Source organism: Corvus hawaiiensis, chromosome 4, assembly GCF_020740725.1.
Source record: "Corvus hawaiiensis isolate bCorHaw1 chromosome 4, bCorHaw1.pri.cur, whole genome shotgun sequence".
NCBI lineage: Eukaryota > Metazoa > Chordata > Aves > Passeriformes > Corvidae > Corvus > Corvus hawaiiensis.
Genome location: NC_063216.1, coordinates 28474336 through 28500236, shown reverse-complemented (window position 1 = coordinate 28500236; position 25901 = coordinate 28474336). Strand labels below are relative to the sequence as shown.

The window sequence follows — 25901 nt, the reverse complement described above, 5'->3', positions numbered from 1 at the left end:
CTCTCAGTGGAAAGGAATGAGAGGGAGAGGTACAAAGAGGCAGATGGTGTATCTGAAACACGCTTTGTGTAGCTATTACACATGCAGGTTTTCCTCTTGCACCTGTTTCCACCACTCAAACACCAAACTATTTAAAGATGGCAAAAGGGAGAGAGGGTGTGGAGGGATGCGATTCGTTCTTTGAATTCTCTTCCCCAATACTTCCAGGTCCTTGATTCCCCTTTACGTGACTCATTTTTAACTTTTTTTCCCCCTCTTTCAAGGCACTGCAAGTTTGCGGCTAGAGAGCAGGGAAAATTTGCATTTAAAGGGTTTTAGTAAATTAAAGCCCCACAGGGAGTTTTCCAGAGAAACTGAACTCAATTAAGGTCCAGGTCTCGGGCATCACTTCTGCTGAAATAAAATACAACCTCCAGCAAGGACATCTCATCAGATGACCAGTTAATATTGGTTCAATGTTTACAGAAATTCTCCCCTCTCCTTTAAAAACATGACAATCCACTTCGGAGCATTTCTACTTCATAGCAACTAAAATTAAAAAGAGGGGAGGAAAGGCAAAAATGCAGCCTTCTAAGAAAGCAACTACAACTCAGGTCTATTCAATGCGTGGGGTAAAAGCTAAAAGGAGTAGTATTAGCTTGTATCTCTTTCCATATCCTGTGAAGACACTGTGGAACAGCTCATTTTCTTCCCGTCAATCAGTTCTGCAGCCTTCCCCGTTTGCTGTGCATGGTGAATGAACAGAGCACCTAAAGAGATCTGCTCCCTATTATTACCTGCAACAACATGGACCAACAAGAGCACAAACCAACAGCAGCTGCCCATATCTCCAGTGCACTTATATTCTTCCACAGAGGAAAAACAAATGAGTACAAATGCTCATGAGGAAAATTCTGCTAATTTATTAGATGTCGTGTCCTTTGTAGGACTGTTTGAGCCAAACAAGTCTGCATATTTAAATACAAAAAACCTTCAGAGTCCCAGGAGATTCCAGAAATGCCAGAACCCTGAGCTCCCCTCCCTCAACACAGAGAATAACCTCTCCCACCCACTTCTCTGCCCAGGCCTGCACTGCAACCACATCAGGGTCTCTGGCCCATCTTCTTCAGGGTTCGGTTCAGCTGGAATTAGAGAAAGCAAAGGTCAGAAAAATACACAGTGATTGATACACACTACTGTTCCCCTCAGCAGACTTTATCCAATGCCTCTTAATCCCCTCCTTTCCAGCTCACTGACAAAGAGAGCTCTCGAGCAAGTACAGTGTGTCAAGTAGAAAGGGAAAAAGTGGAACTCTCTCCTCTCCAAGATAGCAGAGGAAGATGTAGGGAGAAGAGAGGATGCAAACTTGTAGCAGTGATTATCACAACCCTGCATTAAGTCCCTAAATCTCAGAATTTTGTCCTCTGAGTTTCCAGTGCGGAACAACCTCTGTTGGGCAAGAGTGGAGTAGTGACAGAATGTCACCTCCTGGCCAAGCACAACGCTGAAGCCATCTCTGCTCCAGAAATTTTTAAGGCCATTTTCTAGAGCCATAGTTATGAAGTTAGAGATATAATTTTGGTTGTGTTACTGACCAGCATCCCTGGACAGTAAAATTCTTCTCCTTTTCCACTGTGGCTCAAATGAGCACTTCTCACAAAAAACATACCATTCTTCAAAGGCCAGCAGCTGCTGCTTAGAACACCTGCCTTTGCCCAGTGCCTTGCAGAGCCAGGGCTCAGTCCAGCATGGAATTACACAGCTGTCTCACACAAGTGTGGACCCTCGAGGGCCTGCACAGCACAGTGCTTGCCCCATGTCTCCTACAGAGCTACACAGCTCTCCTGCCCAGGCCTCACCTCCTCAAACTTGTGGATCTGGCGGATGAAGAAGTCTCCATAGCGTCGAGCGACCTTTGTGTCTGCAATATGGATCATGTCCTGGGAAGAGAACAGGATGAGATTAGGAAAGGGACTGTGCTACTAGCAGGGAGACAGCAAGAACTGCCAAACATGAGGATCAAGCTATGGGGCTTCGCCCCAGCCATGGCTCAGCATCACACATGTCTGACCTGTGCTAGTCCCACAGCATCATTCAGTTCTCTTTGGGCTGCCTTCCCTCAGACATTTGCCTGGGATGGGTCCCCAGTTCACATTGTACTCACTTCCCACATTCTCATACACTCTGTCTGGTTTTGTCTTCCTTGCAGCAGTTTGACAGTTCCAACCCCAGCTCATGCTTCCCTCTTTTCAGTCATGCTATATGCCATGACAGCTGGGTTGAAACATGGCATGAGACCTTGCAAGAAGGGGCCTGCTGTAAGGACCAAGAACACAGGGCAACCTGGTCTCCTTCCCAGCAAGGAATCTAATGGTTACTGCTACCTTCTTTGAAAATAAAGTCCTACAAGACTCTTTGCTATGCTTCCTGCTGCTGGAGCTCCAAGGGCAGATGGTGACAGCCCCGCACCTTGGGTTTATAGATTCCTCCTCGAGCAGCCACAGCTAAATGCTGCTCCAGTGCAAAGCAGACCTGTAACGTGACCAAGCAACATCTCTGCTTTGTCCAACAAAGGAGAGATGTGGGGGACACCTACAAGGACAATCCCGCTTGACACACTAACAACAGCACTATCTGTCACTCAATTATCACCTCCCAGGACACTGACAAGCAGTTCCCTCTGTCCTGGGGAAGTGTTCGTTTTCTAGGTACACTGACTGCCTGTGATATTCCATCACTCTTCATCCACTGACACTCTTTTTATGCAGGGCTATAACTTCATTGTGGGCAGCCAAGCCCTACAAATGGCAAAGGAAGAAGGAATGTTTCCCACAGAATGGAGCAAAACTAGGTGCTGCCAATTCCAGAATTTCTTCGGTGAAAGAATTTCCCAGCCAGCAAGCAGCAGATACCAACCTTGTCAATATAGAAGTCAACCTCAGAGGCAGACTGGAACTCTCCATCCAGGGCAGATATGCCACTGGTCCATACCAGGTTCTTCATCTTGTGCTTGAAGACCAGCAGCTGGATACGGAACTCCTGCTCTGTGAGGTCTAAGAAGCCAGCCAGCTTTGCCACGGGCATGGTGGTGTAGAGCTTGAGGAAGCTACGGATGGTGGAAAGCTGGGCCTGCTGCTGAACCTCATCAGCGAAGACCTTGAGCTGCTGCAGGAAGGGCTCCTTGTGGTAGTTGGGGTGCACATTGTCATAATTGGGCACCACAGGGGAGAGGAACTTGGGGCAGGCATAGCTGAAGAGCTCCTCGTAGACCTGCGCGTCGCCCTTCTGCATGCGCAGCATCTTGTCCCCGTACTTCTCGCGCAGCTGCAGGTGGATGCTCTCGTCTATGCGCATGGGGTACATGGTGAGGGCGATGGCCAGCAGCGCGTGCATCTGCTCGTTCTGCTTGTTGATCTGACACAGAGAGGAGAGCCTGTCAGCGCCACAGCCTGCTCAGGCTTTAGGGTGCCCAAGGGAGCTGTGCTTTGCAGAGGAAGATCCTTTACACAGAGCACTGATGGTCCTAATGCTCAAGGGGAACAGCACAAAAAAGCAGCGCCTCTGGGCAAACCAAATGGATGAATGACATATCAAGGCTCTTAAAAATAAAAGAGAGGGCTGGACAAGAGGAAGGTGCAGAGTGAATGCACCCAGAGCCATGCAGAACCTGGATGGCCAGAAGCACATTTTACTATTTTGGTACAAGAACATGCAGAGAAGGGAACGCAGATGGTTTAACAACCATCTCCTGGCAAGGGACAGTTATCAGGGATGTCAGTGAAGAAAAGACTGAGAATGAAGATTTATCTGAGTGTGGGATGAAATGGACAGTTGTGTGGCTGAAACAGACACACCAACTTTTTGGAGTGTCATGGAATTAAGACTGGCAGGATTTGGCTAAACAAAGAGTTAGAAATTAACCATAAGGATAAAAAGCAGACAGCAGGTAAAATAGGCACCAAAATCAGGAGGTAAGACAGCTTAGGTAGAAAGAGAAAGGAGCTTTGTTACAGCCATGTCTGTGAATGATTATCAGATAAAGGAAATACAGCAACGTCAGCAACCTGAAGTGCAGGACTGGACTAGAAACACAACTGAGTCTGAAGGAGCATCAACAAGAGTTATCATTAGCAGCTGATACTCATTAACAAACCCGCCTAGAGGGAGAGTGCAGATGGAGTGGGACAACCATATGGGGAACACCCAAAGTAACTAGTCACATAGCTAAGAGAAAATATTGTCACATGTGGCAAAGGAGTTCAGAGGATCCCCAGTCACCACCAGCAGCAAAGTCCAGGAAAATAAAGCCAGACTATTTGACATAAGCTATGGGGTGATAGAGGAGGGACAGGAAAGAAGACAGCAGCTTTTTCTTTTGAGAAGTCTAGTCTATTCTTTCTCTTACCATCTCATACTTGTAGGTCGTCCTCTGAAACATGCTCTTGGTCCTCTGGATGTAGAGAAGGATGTTGGCAAAGACACGGATGGCATCCTGGTAACGCCGCATCATAAGATACGCGAAGCCCACGTAGTAATAGGTGGTCACCTGGCACTCAGGCACCCGGGAGTACATGCTCTGAGAAGGAAGGAGTAACATGCTATGTTAGAGGGGAGACAACAATCCAAACTGCTTGTTAGCCACAATCCAGCCACCTCTGCTTTCACGCCCATCCCAAATACAGAAAGGAGAGGGTTAATTCAGGATACCTCACCTTCCACCCATCCCTGCAGCAGCTTCCTCACTGTTTTATTAGATCATCCCATTTCCTATGTTTTCCAGTTTCAGCTTCCTGCAAGCAGAGGACTCTTGCACTGTGCCTAACATTGCTCTGCTCAGTTCCCTTTCCCCGTATTTCATTCCACATCCTGTGCCAGACAGCACATATGTAGATCTGTGCCAAGCCCTGGCCCAAGCCCATTGCAGCTGGGCTTTTACTAGCCACAAGCAGCACCCAATTCTAAGGCAAAACCACTCAAGGTGTGAGCAGGCACGGTGAGAACAGAAGTCAAAAGTACAAGAAAGAGCCACTGACAAAGGTAAGAATGGTGTGTTCAGGTAGTTACCACTGCACTATGACTAGCAGTTCCAGCAGTATTCTCCGCAACAACACTGCCTTGCACAACACAGCAAACCTCCTAAAAAACTGGGCAATTGTGCTGCAACAGCATCAGGCATTATCATATGGCTTGATTTAATGCCAAAGCTCCAGCTGTGCTCAGCTACAAACTCCTGACAACTACAACAGATACAAACAGTTCCTCAGCTGGAAGATTCAGTATAGCAATTTTTCACCAGCATGTTTGAACAGAGAGATTGGGAGACTGCAAAAGAAGGGTTAAAACATGTTGTATTACCTTCTTGTTGAGCTCAATGTTCTCCAGCACCTTGATGGCTTGGTAGTAATCTCCCAGCAGAGAGTGCAGACGCAGCAGCCCAACCAGGCTGAAATAGCCCAGCATCTTGTAGAGGGAGTGGCGCCCATATTCACCAGCCACACTTTCAGGGTCACCTAGGGAAAAAAGGAGCCACAATGCTATCCTCCAAGGAAGCAAGCTTCCCTTTCAATACTCTTCTGTTTAAAAGCAAAGGGAGCAAGGCCTGAAATGTAATCACTGGTATTTCTCAAGGCCAACAGAACCTGTTCCCAGCCAATCCATACACTGATTATGGGTTTGATCCAGCTCCCAAACAAAGTTAACCAACTTGGGTCAAATCAAAGCAAGGCAGCAGAGACACCAGTGCTGCTTGGCACCACCCAAAGCTCACCTCCACTTGTATAGACCTCCAGCTGTCGGTTGATGTTGGATTTGTCCACCAGAGAGTGCAGCACATTAAGGACACTGTGGACGTTCCAGATCTTGGGGTTGGAACGAAGGAAATCAATTTCCTCCTCAGACTTTTTGGCTGTTTTACAGCGGTACTGGCTGAAAGACTGGAACTACAGGAAAAAGCAGAGATTCACTGATGAGCAGCTGGTTTGGAGATGCTCAGCTAAGTGCACTAAGCTTACAACTTGCTCACGCAAATGCATTACAATAAACTACAAGCTTCATGGAAAAAAAAGTTTCATGTGAGATCACACGGAAATCAAAATGGCAGACCTAAAAAAATTATACAGTACAGAGAGAAAAGGCCAGGAGACAGATCAAAGCAAAAAGGATCTCTCAAACAATTAGGACAGGCAACTAAACACAAATTTGCTGTCTGAACAAGTAGAAACAAGAATGACCAAATTATGTGTTTGCATACACACATCTTTTTCCTCTATATGCACACATCTTTTTTGTTCTCAAGCTTGACAAGACAACGTTTGAGGAATTCCAGGCAGCTCTATAATAAAAAGTTATGGAGAAAGGAATATAGTCTCTAAAGAGAAAAACCAATAGCATTTGAGATCTGTACTGTTGCACTCAGAACAATAAGTGGAAAAATATTTCTTAATGTCAAGATCTCAGATCACAGCTTATTTCAAATCAGGTCATCAGTCTCTCGGTGCAAGCATAAAGGCCCTACTGACTAAGAAAGACAGAACTTTTGTTCTGAAAACAGAAACAGGCATAAAAGTTCATGACTCCCCAAAGAGCACCCTGAAACTTAAAAACCTGTACATTTACAACTGCTTCATCCGCCTGGTAACACAAGAGTGACAGTGATCACCTAAGATTTTCAACCTGCAGTGGTTGGTACCCTTGCTATGGAAATCACAGCAAGGGAAGAGGTGGAAAATTTATACAACTAATAAAGGCAAGGCCACCCTAAAATGGCCCAGTTTTATAATCACAAACCTGGTATATGAACTCATCAATGATATCCCAGAGCCACTGGTTGGGCAGTTCCAGAGGCGCAGGGCCATCAGCATCTGCAGGAGAATAGATGAGGGGGTTAACACCTTGAGCAAGAACATTGTCAGAACTGGAGGAATAGACAAATTAAAGAACACATGAATTTCCCTGAAATGGGAGCTGCAGCAGCAGATGAATGAAGCTTTCAGTAGAGCTATGTAGCTTTGACTACCTCAACTGTTTTCACTTTCCAAGACTATGAACATGCACAGGGTTAATCTCTAGAGTGGAACTGCTCAGCAGCATCAGCTCTCAGAAGCTGCACCCAGACTGTAGGAGTTTATCCTAACTGATCCATTCTCCACAGGGCTTGGCAGGGAGTCACAAACACTAACATTTATTCCAAGGGGAGTTAACAACAGTAAACAGTTGGGAAACACTGCAAGTTTTCTTTAGCTTACTGCTTCATTTTACTTTTAAATAAAGAGAAGTGAAGCAGTTCTCAGCAAGACAGAAAGCTAAGTAAGTTTTATTCCTTACAGTATTTCCAGAAAGCACTGGAAACTATATCTGCTTTTTGTGATTTTAAATTTATGGATGTAAATTGCTCTTCATTCAACAAACTCAAACATGCAGAGAGCTTATAGACTACTTTTCCCTCTATTATTTATAAACAAACATGCTGCAGTTCTTCTGACCCTTTCTGCAGCTCTGCCCTCCCCATCCAATCTCTCTTTCTGAAATTCACAAACCAGGAATGAATTGCAGCAACTCACTGAGGATGTAGTTGAAGAGATTGCAGTAGTTGTAATAGGACTCAAATCTCTGCTCCAGTGTGGGACCCCCCTGAAAAGAGAAGTCAGCACAGTCTGCTTCAAGCAGGGCAGGAGGGAGTTCATGGGCAACAGCATAAGGACAGTCACAGTAGTAAAGGGTTTAGTTCAGGAGTGTTAGAACCAGTATTCAACCAGGACACCCACCAGCATCACCCAGAAAACCTGAAATTGCAGCACTGCTGTCCCATAAAACAGGGATGACTTTTCCTGTACAGGCAGCTTCTCCCAGGATGACTGAGCAGTCAAACCTCCTGTGAATTTTCTGCATTAACCTTCCCTGTTCCCCTCTGCTCTTCAGATTCAAGAACTTTCTATTACCTTCACCAGCTTTCCTTCCTTTTCTGCTCATGAGAAGCCTTAATAGATCAACAATTCTGTTTCTGGACAGCATTTCTAAACCCTTTGACCTACTGGTTGTTGTTTCAGCTGGAGACACTGAGTCTGAGAACCACTAATAGCACAGCTCGAGAAACCAGTTTCTCCTGTTAAAGCCTGGCTTGTGTTAACACAGCAGCCTTTTAAAAGTGCCCATTTCTCCACCCTCTGGTCCACAGTAAAACTGCAGTTATTACTTATTTAGCTCTTAATCACACATCTCTTCAGACTTTTTCCTTTAATAACCAAGGACTAAGATTTTCTCACTGATTTCAAAGCAGCTTAAAAAAAAAAAAGCAAGGTTTGTTTTGTTTCACAGAGCATTATTCCTTTCACTTCCTTCTCCTGCATCCTTTATGGTATCCATGCTTCCCTTTCCACATGGTACTCTGATCCCATGAGAGGTTTTTAATCACAAATAATGCACCTTTCTTTTATGACACCCCTTCTCACCCACCTCCTAATTTGAAGAGCCATAAAGAAACACACAAAAGCAATAAAAAGGAAAACTCAGTTCCCTTCCAACACCCCCTTCTTCCCTAACTCACTAACCATTACATTTGATGTTAGCAACAAACAGCCTCCTGAAAACCCAGATCCAGTCTCCTGATTCATTTGAGTTACCAGGGAAACCTGCACACTCATCACCACCAAGCTTGAAGAGACAGCTAATGAGCCTCAGACAGACAATCAAGTCTTTCTTGCTTTTCAGCAATCAGTGAATCCTTACTAAACTAACAAAAGGCAAGAACTTTCAGCTTCCCTAAAACCAACATGACTCACAGCTCATGAACCCATCCAATCCTGTCTTGTAAAGGTTAGGAGACCACTGATACAGTAGTGGCAGCAAGATTTGTCAAGTTTGCTGGCACAGTGAAGCCAGCACACAACCCACAAGAAGACACGGGGCCAACACTCACGCTGACTTTGGCGTAGATGTGCCTGTAGTACAGCTCCTTGTATAGGATCAGGAAAACAGCATCTGGAAAAGATGACAGAAGGGGACATCAGCAAGCCACAAGGCCTATCAGCCTCCTGCCACAACAATAAAGGGAGGCACAAAAAACCACTTTGCTCAAGTTTGACTTCTTGCCAGGCATCTGCTGAAGGAGTTGCCAGAGTGAACAGAGGCGACTGACTCAAGCAGCAGCAACGCTGTGCACCTGCTAACTCGGGATCAGAAGGGATTCAGTTCCTTCTCTCTCTGACAACCAAAGAGAAGGTAGGACACTCACCATTTCCAACCTGAGGAGCAATGGCCTCAGCCTCTGGCCATGGGGTGTTCTTAAAAAACCTTTCTGTCAGTTTTGTCCAGCTGAAAGACAGACACACACGTGGTATGAGAACCCACTTCTCACTCAGTATGACAGTGCTGGAGTCAGAGATGACAACACAGAGACCTTGGACTTGGTGAAAGCTGAGCAGCACCACCAACCCCTATTAGTAAATCTGATGCTGAAGCACAGAATGAGAGTTGCAAACTAAGCAGTTAAACTTCAATTTATCCCCCAGGCATGAAACGTGTGTGATGTGTATGTCGCTTCCACGTTCCCTTTATGGCAAGCTGACATGGCTACAAGCAGGAGTGGAAGTAGCTATTGGGAAGAGACACAAAAGTTACACCTCACAGCTTTCTGCAAACTGCCTGACTAGCCCGACTGAGATCCCTTTTTGCAGTCTCTGTTCCTGTTAGGCCAGGGCTGACACTTTCCTTCAGACAGGTCACAACTCATCTATAGTTATGTTAGTCTGATGGGCTGGAAATATCTAGAGGGTTTTTTCCCCAGAACCAAACCTGTTTTAGAGAAAACCCAAGTTTGGAACAGCACAGGTAGCAGTCAGCCTTTAAGGGCATCACAGTTTAAACAATGATTTCCATCAGCTGGAAGGACAGTATTGTACCTGTTCTCATAAATGTCCTGGATCTCGTACACCTTCTGGTCAATAACATCACTAGAAACCCGGCTGGCCTGGAGCTCGTACACCTTCTGGTCAATGAGATCTGACACCGTCTTGTGAAAATACTGAATGAAGTTTTTGATCACTTCGGGGATCACCTGGTAGGTCTGCTGTTCGTACTGGCGCTCGTAGGCCAGGTCTTGCTTCGGGTCTCCTGCGGAGAAAGAGACCCAGTGAGGCAGCGGCCGCACGGCCCGGCCCGGGCCCACAGACCCAGCCAGGCGCACGCAGGCCCGGGGCGCCTGTGGGGCCCTCACACTCACCCGTGTGCATATCATAGTCGTTGGAGTACGCGTAGGGGTCGTAGGCAGCCTGGAGGGAGAAGGCGGCAGTGAGTCCCCGCGAACAGCCCGGACACGACCCCCGCCCCCGGGACCCCCGCCCGCACCTCGTTGTCGTAGTCCTCCCCCGGGTAGGCCATGGCGGCGGCGCGGCACGAAAAGGCCTCCGGGCGGAAACGCGGGCCCGGCGCGGCGCGGGCACGGGGGTGGGGCGGGCACCTGGGCGGTTGAGCCCTTCTATTGGCTAAAACAACTGCCTGTCTTCACCCTGCGGAGCGCTCCTGGGCCGGGCCATGGCCCTGTTCTCTGTCTGATTGGAGAAAACGACTGCCCGTCAGGCTCCCCTGGTCACAGCCTCCGCTGCCCGCCCCGCCTCTCTCCCACCCGCTCCCTCCCCATTGGCTGCATGCACGGCTGGTGTCGCTTCCCATTGGTCGAGAGGAGCGGGCCGCCCTGTTGCTGTAGCGGGGCCCCGCCCCTCTCCCCGGCCCGGGCCGTGACGGGATGGAGGCTGGCGGCGGGGCTGAGGGGGCTCCCGGCGCGGGGCCGGAACCGGCACCGGGACCGGAGCCAGAGCCAGAATCGGAGCCGGAGCCAGAGCCGCGCATCGCGCTGCCGCCACTGGGGCCGGCCGGACCCCTCGGCTACCTGCACGTCCTGTGGCAGCGGGAGGAGCCCGCGGGCAAGATCCCGGCCCGCCGCCTGCGCAGGGCCGCCCGCCTCCACCGCCGGCTGGGGCCTACGGGCAAGGAGGCCCACGGTGAGCGGCGAGGAGCCACTGTCCCACTCCGGAACAGCCCCTCCTTCGGCCGGCTCCTCACGGGGCTTTGGGAGGGAGGTCGGATCTGTTCGGTGGGCGGCTTGGGAAGGCATCCCCGGTCCTGCCAGGGGAGGGTGCCCGTGAGGAGCGGGCGGGCCCGCGGACGGCTTCGGGAGGTGACGAGAACGATTCTTACCTGGTGCCTTGATCTGTTTCCTCTTCTCTGGACTGAGCCAGCGGCAGCGTGCTTTGGCCCCGCACCTGTGCTCGAGCGCCAGGATGGGATGTTTCAGTAGGGAAACGTGCCTTTTTCCTCCGTGCCTTCTAATAATTGCTTTTTTTCCTCCGTAGCTCTGAAAAGACTGCGTGAAGCTGCCAACAGCAATGATTTGGACACAGGTAAGGCTTCTGTCAGTCCCACTTGGGACCTCTTTTTGGAAGGGTAGCATATCAAGGACTCTTACTTCAGGGGAGGAGGAAGTGGCTGCATGTAAGTTTGTGGACAGGGTGCTTTAGATGCTTCAGATCTAGAAAATGCTTTTTTGAAGCCTGGGTCTGTTCTCTCAGCAGAGTGGAACTGGTTATAGTGTTCACTTTTTCACTGCACGTGGTTCATAGTGTTAGTTTTCCATCTTCCTGGAGCTAAATTAGCACTGCACCATCTCAGCTGTTTTGGTATGTACTTTTGTCCAGTTGTTAGCAGCAAGAGAATAATGTTTTGATTTAGGTGGAAAAGTTATGATTATCTAAGCCATATCCTGTATGATGAGGCAGCGTGACCCAGTAGATCAGAACCAGGGCCAGAGCTAGACTCTTACCTTCTTCTGGTTTCTGCAAAATGTCCTTGTGGTCCATAAATTCTACATTCCAGATGTCCAACCTCAACAATACATCTTTGTCTCTCAGGCTTTGTTAATTGAAGCATATGAGAGTTAGTTTATCAAAACTTAAAGTTTCAGTAGTTTTCGCAATCTGTGTTCCCACAAAAGTAACTTCATGACAATTTTGCTAGATGCTGGCTAAGAGTAATATATATATATATATATTGATTATGACTAAGCAATTAATTTAAAAGGTAATTAAAACGATTAACTAGAATTACTAAAAAGTTCTGTCATTTCCAACAATTCCCCCCTTTGGAAGTGATCCTAATTTTCCTTTAAGATTACTTCCACTTAAATCATTGGGTATCTAGCAAAACTTAAGGCATTCAAATGCACAAATTTCACTTGTGTCTTGTTGTAAGATAGCATAGATACCATGGATTCATTCCCAACAAAGTTCCAAATCAGGATGTTATTTTTTTTAACAATATCTTGGTAACTTCTCTTGCTGTGTTGGTGCAACAGGGAGAAACTTCAGGCTATCCAGAGAATGCATCAGTTAAAACCAATAGGTGTCAATATCCCTCTTGTCAAGGTAACTCAGAAAAGTCTATTTGCCTATAAACTCCAGGAGAGTTCCCTCTTTTTCTAGTCCCTAAAGGAGGTCTTTTGTAGGGCTGTGGATTGCTTTGCAAACGTATTTTACACATACTGACTACACTTTTGATTCCTGGTATTTTTACACTAATTACTTGATGCTTCAGGTGAGCTGTAATAGTTTATGCTCCCCAGTGTGATCCTCTGTGTTTATCTTTGGCTGCTTGTCTCATCACTGCTTGAGGTACTATGTATGGTATGTCATTACATTTCTCTTGCTTTTGGCAATATAACAGCAACTGTAAAATACCATTTTCCTGTAAAATACCATGAACTGGCCATTTTTCTTGATTGTCTAACAGATAATCTGTCCACCAGAGAACACAATATTCTGTTAACTGTTTCCGAGTTAGAGAATCGCTTTTAAGCTTTTTCCAGTGCTACGAAATACAACCTAAAGGTGAACATTTGGGTATTGCCCCTCTTCCCGAGTTCGAGCAGAAAAACCCGTAGTAAATAAAAATTCCAGCAATCACTAAAACCGACACGAGAGAGCGCTCTATGCACACAAATACAATTCCGGTCACTGAAACAGTAGCAGCCGCTGTGCTAACGCCGAGGAGAGAGCTCTGAGCAAACAATCTTTGCTTTAACAATTTATATTGCTGAAAACCAAACAGTACACACCAAATACCGTAAAAATCACAGTAAACATACAATGGCTTCAACACTCTTAGAGCAAATGGATTTTCATACAAACTCAATTTATACTTCTAGCACGCTCACATTACCACACACTCTCCTTTTCCAGCACTAACACATACCATAGACTTTATTAAGCACAGAAATATCTGGGCAAAACCTTTCCATAGCGTGGCTCTTTGTGCAAGCAGCACTGTGTCTGACTAAGTGTGCAAAGCAGAGAGTGAGGACTCCAACCACACCTTTTGATAGACCCTTACATAGTTTTACAACTACAGCTTTCCAACTAGGCAGTGGGACACAAACACAATTCCATTAATATTCACTTATAGAGTTTTACAGTTACTTTTAATAGAAAATAGCCAATTATATCATCACTTTCTTAACCCAATTATGTTAGAGAGTGCAAGCTTATGATTAGGTATACCTTTTTAAACCTTCAGTAATGTCTTAATAAACTCTCAGGGTTTTTTGCCTTGAACTCACCTGGATCAGGAGATCGAAAAATTTCCCTGAAAAAAAGCCTTTCAGTGTCCACCCAAGTCCTTGATCTGTAAATCTGTGGAGTGTCAAACGTGTTGTCTCACCTGGGTCACCAGTAAATTGTTACCAAATCCTCTGAAATTATTAGGGTAAATAAAACTCTCTAACACTGTCTTTTTAGTGTTAGTGAGTAAGGTGTTACTTTGCTGTTGGCCAGGAGAGGTTTGTGTGGGTACCAAAATTCCAGCTTCCACACAGACATAGATATAAAACTTTTTCACTTGTTCACACATTTTTAGCAAACAAAGAAATTAACATTCATGGTTCTAAATCACATAGTTCACTTTCATTAATTAGTATTCTGTCCTCTATTGGTTATTGATTTCTCGCTTCTCACGCTAGTTAGTCCATATTTTTTAGTCTTTTTAGTATCTTTTTCCTCTGGTAGGGACTTTCCAACACATACACTGAGTCTTTGTTAGTCCCTTCTTTATCTTCTGGTTTCTGCAATGTCTTTGTGATCCATAAATTCTACATTCCGGATGTCCAACCTCAACAGTACATCTTTCTCTGGTTTTGCTCATTGAAGCATATCAGAGTTAGTTTATCAGAAGTTAAAGTTTCAGTAGTTTTTGCAATCTGTGTTCCTACAGAAGTACCTTATGACAACTTTGCTAAATGCTGGCTAAGAATAATTTATATTCACACACTATTTATAATTAATATATATAGATTATGATTGACAAAAACAATTTCAAAGTTAATTAAAACCACTAGCTAAAATTACTAAAAAGTTATATCACTTCCAACAGGAAGATGAACAAATGCAGCTTAATGGAAGTCTTGGTTTCAGTCCAGCTTGGATTTGATAGACAGGTTCCTGTGTTTACCTCTTGTGTTTTGTTTACTCTGAAACCTGAGGAAGTGTGCTATGATGAATTTCTTTTTCATCAACAAGTAAACATCTTTGCTGTTTCCTGTGGTGGCACTGGGTGTGAGAGGTTATGTCATTCCTACTTGGTTCAGGGGAAGACTAGCTAAAGTATTCCCATTAATTGTTCTCACTGGGGCACTGTCAGTCTCCCTGTCTTTCTTCTGGGGTATGAAACATTCCATGTTAATGCCACGTCCATCTTTTCAGGTGTTCCTTTCAGTTCTGTACCACACTTGAAGTAGGAGGTGTACAGGAAGAAGTTCAAAGATGGCTATAGTACAATTTCTGGAAGCTGAGATGAATGGTGACTTTCAGTGGCCTGAACCACTGTTAACTGTTGTAGAATATGCTGTTTAGAGATCACAAAATATAGTGAACCTGTGAGCATTTTTAACATCTGTGGAATGAGCTTTATTTTACACACCAGTTAGTATATCAGGATGATTTCAAAACAACAGGAGTAACAGCCCTTACAGTTGCCCTTAACACATGCTGCTGTTGGTGCTATTTTTATGCCCCTAATCTTTCCACCCTTTACTGATCTCTTTGCACTGCTCTTGGCAGGTTGGTGCACTCGCCTGTCTGCTTCCCAAACTGTTGCCACCATTGGTTAGGAAGGGGCATAGTCAAAACAGGTGTGAAGAAGTGGCTTTTCTCACTACCTGTGGTTACACTGTGAAACTTCTGACCACCGGTCCATGTTGGTGTGAAAAGTTTACACAGGTGCAGAAAAGGACCGTGCAAATCCATGGGGAAGGCCCATGGAGGGGTAGTAAGCACAGGATGCTAATTCTAGCTTGGGAAGTGCCTGAGATGCAGCTAAAACCGAGAGTTAGCCCCACATCTTTCCTATCATTTAATATTCTCTAGGCATTTGCTGCTAATTGTCCTTGGAGCTTGAAAATTTGGCTAGGTGGATCCTTAGCCATTAGAGCTGTTGGCTTATCTTTTATGGCAATATGTGGAAGGTGGTGAAGGCTGAATCAGAGGGTGGAGGTTATGTTGCTTAGGCTGGTTCTGCTGAGCTGGGAAGCTGGTGGGAACTGGTTCAAGTCCAGGTGACTCAGCAGCTGACAGCATGTGTTTCTACCCCCAGAGGAGCAGATAGCATTACCTCTCTCTGATCAGGTGCCCCTTCAGCTTACCTGCTTTCTTCTCCTTGGTTCTGTCAGTGCAGCAACTCTTGGAGGATGGAACTGACCCGTGTGCTGCGGACGACAAAGGCCGGACAGCCCTGCACTTTGCCTCCTGCAATGGCAACGATCACATCGGTGAGGCGGGGGGAGTTCTTTATTTTGATTCAGCAACTTGTCAGAGGTTGCTCTTTTCTGTTCCTTTTGTGTCAAAATTGCCAACTCTGGCCCCAGGGCTTGCCATGTCTGCCTGCTGGAGTGGGAGCAAGACCTCCCAGTTCTAGGGCTGTACTGGTGCAGAGGGAAGGGTGTCCCTCCTCCCAGTTCTTTGCATCAGGGAGCCCAGAGGCAGTGGCACTGCCTGGCTTTGTGCTGCGTCCTTCTGCATTGCTGTGCAAACTCCTATCCCTGTCTCTGTAAGGAAGCTGATGAGCTGAACAGAAGCATCCATAAGGCAGCCTGGTGACTGCCACATGGGCCTGTGGCCTGTGTGGGCCTGACCTGTGGGGCAAAGGGAAGGGACTGATGTGGTTCTGTTTTCTTGTTTCTAGTCCAACTGCTTCTGGACCATGGGGCTGACCCGAACCAGAGAGATGGGCTGGGCAACACTCCCTTACACTTGGGTAAGTGCCACACAGATGAGCTTTGCATGCAGAGAGGTGAGGTGAGAACCTCCTTACTGTTCCTTTCCTCTTCACCTTCCTCTTGCCTGTGCCTCACAGAATGCATGGCCAGATTTAAGGACCTAGGAGGGACTCTTTGCGCTTCATTAGATTTGCTCCTCACAAGATTTAGGGTCTGTAGGTTGTGGGGGTTCTGGGGGTCCAGTCGGGACGGCCGGACGTAGACGGTGACGGATGGAGACAAGAGATCTCTATAGGCAGGTCTTGGGACACAGCCGGTTTATTGTAAAGGGCGTGGGTATTGGGGCACTGCTCAGAGCTGGTAGACTCAGCTCTGAGCAGGCCCAAGAGAGCAAGAGAGTGAACGGGTGAGAGAGAGAGAGAGAGAGAGAGTAGGAGCAAGAGTAGAAGTGGAAGAGAGGAATGAATAGAAGAGAGAATGAATAGAAGTGAGAATGAGAATGAGAATGTCTGAAGTCCTGGTTACAATACAATAAATCATCTTCTGCACTGAATATTCTAATTGTCACTAACCAATCTAATACAAGATACAAATCCTATAGCATTTACATACAGCCTATAAGAGTTCTTATATTACCATAGAGTGTTACATCTTAACTTCTAAAAACTACTCTTTGGACCCCTTCTGCTGAGCTAGTAGGGTCTGCTCTGACCCTTGGACCTGTTTGCAAGCAGAGGGTATTGTTCCATCAAGAGGGGATTACTTCAGTCGGCCATACCATTGTTTTCTAGTTGTTCAGTAACTAAGACCTGGTATTTCAAAAGTGGCTTTCATTTCGATGTTGCCTGTAGTTTTCATATTCCCAAAATCTTTTGTCAGGCAATCATATTTCCAAGGCTTTCCTGTTTCATCTTCCCCAACATCTCCCCCTTTTCGACGGACAATTAAGATATTAGACATAGTCTTACTCGTTATTTTTTGCACACACTGAAGTATACAAGGTACTGCTACTAAAACTATAATTATTACTACTAGAATAATCAAGCCTATTTTACAGAGTTCCCTTAGCCAGGGTGCAAAGCTCCAACCATTAAACAAACTGCCTAGCCAAGACGAGTTATCTGTTGTAATTTGGTTAGCTAGGTCCCTTAGGTTTTGTAACTGTTTGTGAATGGAAACAGAATGATCGGATAAGTTCATACAGCATAATCCTTCAAAATCTTCACAGCCATGCCCATGTGCTAATAAAAGATAATCAATGCAAGTTTGGTGTCTATGGCTGGAAGTCGGAGAAATGTGATGATTATCACATGGCTAATACTTATCAAAAGTAACATTACTAAAACCTTCTGGAAAAAGCATTTCAACTAAACAGGTTGAAAAAGGTTTGTGTCAGATAGACAGATGGTATCGGAGCCTGCAGATTTGGCTAAAGCAACCCAGACATTTGTCTTTGGTTGATTTACAGGTAAAGCTTCACTATAAAAACTAAAACATAAGAATAAAAGCAACATGCACGCGCGCAGATGAGAAAGCTCCATTATTTTCTTGAGCTGTTTTTGGCAGATCACTTTCTTCTGGTGATTCTGCGCACTTTAGGTTTGGGTGCTTGCTTCCTGGCTTCCACTTGCAGGGTCACTGGCTGGTGTGGAGGCGTCGGCAGGTTTTGATGTGTGGTATGGCTTCACATTTTTTGCTGGAACCCACTTGAGCTCTCCACCTGTGGAAACACATGCAAACCCCTTCCCCCACATTATAAGATCATAAGGTCTTTCTATTTTTCCTGATGCTAAATTCTTAATTAAAACTGGAGGGTGCTCTTTCAGTTTTGCTTTTTTGTTGTTTAGGAAATGTCTATAGATGGGGGGTTCAGGCTCTTCTGCAGAGCTGTTCAAGAAATTAAAAACATACAAGGCTTTATTCAACCTTCTTTGAGGTGTAGCCTGGGCTTTTCCCCTTTTCTGTTGATTTAAAATGCGTTTTAAAGTTTGATGTGTTCCTTTTAGGGTACTTTTTGACAGTTGTTTAAGATACGGTGAGCAAATGCCACTGTATCTTACAGCACTTTTTAGTTCTTTAATTTGGAGAGTGGAGATGGGAGCCCACATTTTAGGACTGTCAGGCTGTTGGCTAGCTATCACAGGCTTAGTTAATAGACTAAGACTTTCATCTTTATAGATTTGGGATCTTATTTCATGGCAATCTGTTAATTTAGAATAATCTGAGCACTTTGGAGGATTTTTTGATTCAGAAGGTAGTGCTGACAAACTTTCAGAACTCGTTTTCTCTTTCTGGGTTGCAAGATCCCCGCCGCTTGCCGGCGGGACTCTGGGGCTTATTGCAAACAAATCTGGCTGCTTTTCAGAGTTTACTTGTGTTAGATTTAAAGCATCCGCTCCGTCAGAGGGGCTCTCCGTCTCCCCTGCCACTGGAGCTGCATTATTGCTCTCGGTTCCCCCCCTGCTCGCAGCTTCTGAGGCAAGGCTGCGCTGCGCGGAGGGATACGGCTGTACGATGTCGGGGGACCCCGGCGGGGGCGGCTGCGGCGCGGGGATGGGACCCGGCGGGGGTGATGATGGCATGGCAGAGTTCGGGAGTGGTGCAGCCGATCTCGGTGGCGGCGGGCGAGGAGGCGGGGTGGAGTTGCGCGGCGGAGTCGCGGGAGGATGCGCGGCTGGTCCCGGGAGCGGTGCTGAGGTTGGAGAAGTCTGAGCGGACTGATACCACTGGTCCGGGAGTTGCAGCAATGGCGCATGCGCGTGTTGCGTCATCAGGTCCGCGCGGTAGGCTGTAAGGGCAGCAGTCCGTGTGGCGGGCGGTTCGGGCAGAGCGGGAGATGGCAGGACTGCAGAACCAGGGGCTGGGGCTGCGGTCGCGGGAGGCAGGAGGGCTGGTGGCTGGATCGCGGCGTGCTGCTGCTGGAAGCTTGTAGGCTGGGCTGGGGTGGGTGGTGGCGGGGCGGCGGTGCCGGGAGGCGGGGCTGGAGCAGCGGCAGGAACGGAGGAGACTGCAGACCTCCGTGCAGGCAGCGCGGCACCGGCATCAAGTGGCTCGCGGAGCTGGGGCGCTCCCAGCGCAAGCGATGGTGTGCGGGGATCGGGGAACAGCACAGAAACGGCAGCAGAGACGGGAGTAGACACAGGCGGCTGCTGTGCCGCCACGGGGCCGGGGGACCGCTCGGGGCGTGCTGTGCGCGCTTGAACGGCAAGGTGGGGGGGTAGGGTTCCTGCGGTAACGTGCACAGGGGGTGCCGGAGACAGCAGGACAGCCGTGGCCGGCGCTCTGGGCACCAGTGTTTCGGGAGCGGCAGGGGACTGTGAAGACGCAGCAGCGGCGGACGGGGATGGAACAATGGCTATCATCGGCGCTGTGTGGGGGGGGGGGACCTGGGGGGCTGGAAGAAGGGTCGCCGCTTGGCTTTGGGGGGGGCCGGCTATAATGGCAGCCATGGCCATAACTGGCGCGGCTGGGGGAGGGGTAACACCCGTAGGTAGCAGGGGGGTAGGCGCTGGCCCCGCCGGGGGTACCGCCGGGGGGCGGGGCCATCATGATGTCAGCAGCGGGGGGTGGGGTAGCAATGACGGCAGCAGGGGGGGGTGGAGCCGCGGTGACGGAACCGGGGGGGGGGCATGGAGGGGCAGGGGCAAGAGGCGGGGCCGCAGAGACGCTGGCACTGAGGGCGGGGGCCGCGGGGGATGGGGCAGCGGGGGCCGCGGGGGATGGGGCAGCGGGGAGGAACGGGATGGCGGGAGCGGTGGGAGGGGCCGTAGGGTCCGGTGGGGTGGCTGGGGCCGGGGGTAACGGGTGCCGGGACCGCGAGCGCGGGGGGCGGGGCGGCGCGCGTCAGCCGGACCGCGGGTATCGGAGCCACGGGGTCCGGCGGAGGGGCGGGGGCTGTGCTCCGCTGCGGGCTCGCGGCGGCAAGGGGCGGACTCGCAGCTGGAACCGGGCTCGGCGGGGTGACTGCTGCGGGCGGCGCCACCGCAGCAAACAGCTCTACGAGCGCTCTGCAAGCTGGGATCAGCTGTGCAGCTGCCATATCTCGGTAGGAGATATTATTAAAGAGCTTAACTCCAACTGTGTCCCAAAAGTCTCTTGTAAAGACGGCTGAACGGTCAGCATTTGGGAAATTAAGTCGGGTCCATTCTAAAAGATTTTTTAGCTCGTGTTTAGGCAACTGACTTGGACCAGAGCTTATAAGTAAATGCTTAAGTTGCTTATAGAGATCTCTGTCATGGGCAGAGTGGGTTTGTCCCATTTTTTAGACCAGTATGATACTCACTTAGGTGATGTCGCAGGAGCAGCGTCCTTACTCAGATGTCTGTCGTGCGGGGCTGGCCAGGCACTCCACTCAGCACTCAGGACGCCGCTTTTCGGTCCTTTCCCAGAGCTCCGGTTTCAGGCGTCGCTTGGCAACGGCTTTCCGTGCTCAGGACCTCACGGGTGGGTCCGCACTGAGCTCCAGTGCGGGCGGTGCTCAGCACTACTCGCCTGTGCTCGGGGCGTGCGGCAGATTTCCCTCAGCAGAGCTCCAGTCAGCACTGCTTAGCAGCGTGTCCGTGCTCGAGGGGTGATACGGCAGACCTCCTCAAAGAGCTCCAGGGGCCCGCTGCGCGGCAGTGGCGGCCCGTGCTCGAGGACTGCCAGGCAATTGCCTCCAAGAGCTCCAGGTAAACCCCGTGCTCGAAGGCTGCCTCAGCAGAATTACAGAGCTCCAGCTATTACGATGCGCAGCATCGGTATGCCGTGCTCACGACACGTTCTAGGTGGCTATAACTGGTCTTTTAGTTACCGTCCATGGAGAAAAGTCCTACAGATGGAGAAGGCTGAACCGGGCGTTCAATCACGTTGTGCGCCAGGCTGCAGGTGCTGGGTGTGGGCTCGGCCCCACGTTGGGCGCCAGACTGTAGGTTGTGGGGGTTCTGGGGGTCCAGTCGGGACGGCCGGACGTAGACGGTGACGGATGGAGACGAGAGATCTCTATAGGCAGGTCTTGGGACACAGCCGGTTTATTGTAAAGGGCGTGGGTATTGGGGCACTGCTCAGAGCTGGTAGACTCAGCTCTGAGCAGGCCCAAGAGAGCAAGAGAGTGAACGGGTGAGAGAGAGAGAGAGAGAGAGTAGGAGCATGAGTGGAAGTGGAAGAGAGAGAATGAGAATGAGAATGAGAATGAGAATGAGAATGAGAAGAGAGAGAGAGTGTAAGAGCAAGAGTGGAAGAGAGAGCAGGAGAATAGAATGGAAGAGAGAATGAGAATGAATAGAAGAGAGAGAATGAGAAAGTCTGAAGTCCTGGTTACAATACAATAAATCATCTTCTGCACTGAATATTCTAATTGTCACTAACCAATCTAATACAAGATACAAATCCTATAGCATTTACATACAGCCTATAAGAGTTCTTATATTACCATAGAGTGTTACATCTTAACTTCTAAAAACTACTCTTTGGACCCCTTCTGCTGAGCTAGTAGGGTCTGCTCTGACCCTTGGACCTGTTTGCAAGCAGAGGGTATTGTTCCATCAAGAGGGGATTACTTCAGTCGGCCATACCATTGTTTTCTAGTTGTTCAGTAACTAAGACCTGGTATTTCAAAAGTGGCTTTCATTTCGATGTTGCCTGTAGTTTTCATATTCCCAAAATCTTTTGTCAGGCAATCATATTTCCAAGGCTTTCCTGTTTCATCTTCCCCAACAAGGGTCAAAGAAGAGGTTTGAGAAAATTGGTTTCCCTCCTGCTGCCAGCCCCAAGGAGTGCAAGATCTATTCCAGAGAGGGTACTCAGGCTTGAGTGTGAGGTTAATCCTAGCATTTGGACCGTTCCTCTTTCCCGTGGCAAAGAAGCCCTTTGGGAAGCAGCAAGCTCTGTGCTTGAGCAGAAACTCATTTTTGTTTGTACCTCTGAGTTGTGTGTCCTGTGTTTTCCCTCCCCAGCTGCCTGCACAAACCACGTTCCTGTCATCACCACGTTGCTGCGCGGAGGTAACATTTCCTCTATAACAATTACAGCCTGTCCCCTTCCTGCCCTGCCCGGTTGATACTCCCCAGGGACATCAAATCTTCATGGTAGACCTCACTGTCCTTGCTCATGCATCTTGCAGGGGCCAGAGTTGATGCCTTGGATCGAGCTGGCAGAACCCCACTGCACCTTGCTAAATCAAAGCTGAATATCCTGCAGGAAGGACTCTCCCACAGCCTGGAGGCCGTACGCCTTGAAGTGAAGCAGGTAAAAAAAACAGTCCCATGTTCTGGTAAGGTGGTGCAGCCCCTGGCAGCTTCCTGCACCCTTTACTTAAATACCTGTCTGTAGGCTCTTAACTTCTGTGGGAAGAGTTTGACTTTTCCTTTTGTTTTCAGAGACCTTCCTGTTTCCCAGCCTCTACTCTAATTTTTTCCAGGGCCTCCCTTGGCTCTGGTAGGCTAAGGATGCATTGAGTGTCTGAATTCTTGGGCTGTATGGAGCATTCTCTTTTCTTCAACCACAATGTAAGACAGATGCCTTGTGGCAGGAGAGGGACTGCAGCATGAGGCTGTAGCTGTGGCATACACATGCTCTGTGTTCCTAGCACAGTCTACCCTGCTCCAGTATGTGGAGGCATGGAAGAAGAAAGCACTCCTGGGGCTGCAAATGCCTGGGGCATGGGCCTCACTTAAGGAGCCACATAGCCACAAAGATTTTTATTCTCTGTGCACAAATGGATCCCGCTTTAAGTCCCTGCTCCTCACAGTGAGGGAAGCTAACTAGCCATAAAGAAAAAGTTTGGTGCTTTCAGGGCTAGACCTTATGCTGCTTCAGCTGGGCTTATCTCTTTCCCCTGTTCTTAAACCAGGCACAAGGATCACAACTAGTCCATCTGTGTCTACTGAATGCCTCTGGTGACTCACTGGACTCTGATGCTGCCATTAGTGCTATATGTAGTTGCTTTGCCTGGGTTTGTCTCTAGGGGTCATGAACTCTGCCATGTGCTGCAGCATCAAGGCTGCATGCTTGTCAATTTAATTGCAATTTAATTTTTCCTGTAAAACACCCCAGACTGGTGCAGCTCTTTGATGTTTGCCTCTTATGCCTGTTTGTTTCAGATTATCCAGATGTTGCGGGAATACCTGGACCATCTGGGGAGGCATGAGCAAAAGGAACAGCTGGATGACCTCTGCTCCAGGCTACAGATGACTAGCACAAAGGAGCAGGTGGGCAGCATTGAGCTACTCTGACTCACATCCTTGCACAGTTAGGAGAATGCAACTGCATGAGCCATGGGACACTGAAGACATGGTTATTGCTCACATTGGGAGAAGTGGGCAAGTTACATGATGACTCATGGTACTCCTTTAGGTGAAAATTCAAAATGCAGAAAGCATCATAGTGCCTAGCAGCAGGGAAGCTGAGGATCAGATGGGCTGAGGACACAGTCAGTTTAAGGCCAGGATCAGCACAACCACATGGGGTTGCAGGGCCTGGGGCTTTTTCCTACAAAAGACTGGCCCTTAGAAACAGGCTTAGAGGAAACAGCCCTGACACCATTTTGGGTAATATAACAACATGCTTGTATTTTAAGGACTGGCTAAATCACACAGAGTGGAGGTCAAGCATCACCTCCTGAAGAATGGGGAGAAGCTCCCATTGCCTTAGATTAGGGCTTGTTTGATCATGAGGATAGTAGCCCTTCTGCATGATTGTTGGCACCCTAAGGGATCCTGTCCTAGTATAAGCTCAGCATGGGCATTACTGGCAGTTCTAGTACAAGGGTGGTCCCTGCTGCATGGGGCTTTCTTCTGTGGCGGTGGGTGGCTGCACAGCTGCATTCCCCTCCCTGATGGCCATCTGTACTCTTCTGTCAGGTGGATGAGGTTACAGACCTCCTGGCCAGCTTCACATCACTCAGCCTTCAGATGCAGAAGATGGAGAACAGGTAATGGGCTTCCAAATCATCTTCCTGATGCAGCAGGAGAAGCCTTAGAGAGAAAAAAAGGAAGCTGATTTTTGCTTCCCAGATCGCTGGCTAAACATTGCTGCCAGCGGCCATTCCTGCCAGACTGACTCTCCAGTGGTGCTCAGACTGTTCCTGTTGGTGCTGCCACAGCTGCCCCATGGGGAGGCAGCAGGCTTTGCACAACAGAGGCAACAGACAAGAGTGCTGCAGCTGTGACTTTGGGGTAAAAGACCTGCTCGACTTTTTACCAGATGGGCTGGCGATGAATAGGATCCCCTTTCCAGAGATATTTTGCCTTCTCCTAAGTATGTCAGCTCAATGTAGGCGGTGGCCAATGCCATGTGCTGTTACCAGCCCTGACTAGTGCACTCAGCAGCTGGCCAGCATCATGGAAATGCTTGGAACAGGCACCTTTTGCCACCTCTGTACTGCTCAGTTGCATGAGGGAGAAAGTGAATGCCTTGAGCAGCAGAAGGCTTTGTGCTATGAGAAGAACACACATTTAATTCTGCGTGCCAGAAGCTGAGCAAACATACTGCCTTGAGAAACGTGCCCTGAGGCGTAGTCGTCACCTTCCCCAGAGCCTGCTGTCAGAGTGCAGAGAATGTCTGGTTACAAACGGGATACAAAGTTTTTCATGGCTAGACTAACAGCTTTCACTGGACCCATCTTTTAAGTCTGTTGCAAGTTAGCACTTAAATATTACAGTGTAACACTTGCAAAAAATACCCATATACACAGGTAGCTGGTCAGAACTGCCCTGATGTATAAGAGAGTAAGGATGGAGGGTGACAGTCTTAATGCAGTTCTAGGCAGACATCTACATCTTGCAAAAAACCCCCCAGCATAGCAAACTTTTGTGTTTCCTGTTACTGGCAGTCTCAGGCAAGAGGTCCAGTTGTGACAGGAGGTATTGTGCATTCAGCCATACTGTTGGGCTAGGATGGAGGTGGATTTACCTCTGCCTCAGCAGCACCAAACCCATTGCTCAGCCATTCTGTGTCTCTTGCTTGTCATGGAGAACCTTAAGTGCAGTGTGAGAAACGAATCATGGCTTATGCTGGGAGCCTGAAGTGATGCGGCTATGAAGGATGCAGGGAAATGCTGTTGCTGCTCTCTCGCTTCTGCCCACTGTGGTTAGCAATGAAGATTTAGGTTGCTTTGTTTTGGAGCAGGGATCCATGAAGTCTCATTGATAGGGCACCAACAGCAAGAGGGTGACAGGAACATGCCCGATAGTAATCTGAGTTCCCACCTGTGTAGCATGCCGTGGTACATGGTGTAGCCATACCCATCCCTCAGCTTGGGAGCTGCTGGTTTGAAAGAGTTTATTATTAGCATTCAGCTTAAACATGCAGCAACCACAGTTTGGAGCATTCTTCAGAGGCCTTTAAGTCATCATTCTCTCTGATATCTGTCTCTTGTCCAGGAGAGGCTAAGTGGACCTCTGTTCAAAGCTGAGGTACCAGGAATAGGCATGACTTTTAGATGGGTTCATCTGTGGGCTGCTGGAGGACACAACTGGGAGCAGCAGTCTCATGGCTGGGCTGGAGCTGTCACTGTGCATATTGATACTTCATTATGATTGCTGGATGGGAAGGGTGCCAAGAGGGTGGGAGACAATCTGACCTTTTTGTATTTTCAACTTCAATAAAATCCTGTCAGCCTTTTACGATTCCTCAGCCAAGTTCTCTTTTTCAGAGCGGCCCACTCCTCTTTCTTTACATCTGTTCCAGGCCC

The 25901-nt window shown here is 48.2% G+C and overlaps 2 protein-coding genes across 3 annotated transcripts; one reads left to right on the top strand and one right to left on the bottom strand.

Annotated features, from left to right (window-relative positions):
* Positions 1–879: 879 nt before the first annotated feature.
* EIF3L (eukaryotic translation initiation factor 3 subunit L) lies at positions 880–10407 on the bottom strand. Its single transcript, XM_048302154.1, has 13 exons — positions 10321–10407; positions 10196–10244; positions 9876–10086; positions 9209–9288; positions 8894–8955; positions 7539–7608; positions 6766–6839; positions 5747–5918; positions 5335–5489; positions 4385–4555; positions 2896–3393; positions 1839–1919; positions 880–1121 (listed from the first exon to the last, which is right to left on the bottom strand). The coding sequence occupies exons 1-13, from the start codon at positions 10351–10353 to the stop codon at positions 1083–1085; spliced, it is 1695 nt and encodes a 564-aa protein (XP_048158111.1). The 5' UTR covers positions 10354–10407; the 3' UTR covers positions 880–1082.
* Positions 10408–10691: 284 nt separating this feature from the next.
* On the top strand, positions 10692–25833 carry ANKRD54 (ankyrin repeat domain 54). Of its 2 annotated transcripts, none has more exons than XM_048300683.1 (8): positions 10692–10973; positions 11325–11372; positions 15686–15784; positions 16198–16269; positions 22165–22212; positions 22332–22456; positions 23311–23418; positions 24070–25833. In XM_048300683.1, the coding sequence occupies exons 1-8, from the start codon at positions 10718–10720 to the stop codon at positions 24142–24144; spliced, it is 831 nt and encodes a 276-aa protein (XP_048156640.1). In that variant the 5' UTR covers positions 10692–10717; the 3' UTR covers positions 24145–25833. The 2 variants fall into 2 exon arrangements, with proteins under 2 accessions (XP_048156640.1, XP_048156641.1); XM_048300684.1 differs by having other exon boundaries at positions 10882–10973; positions 15691–15784.
* Positions 25834–25901: the final 68 nt, after the last annotated feature.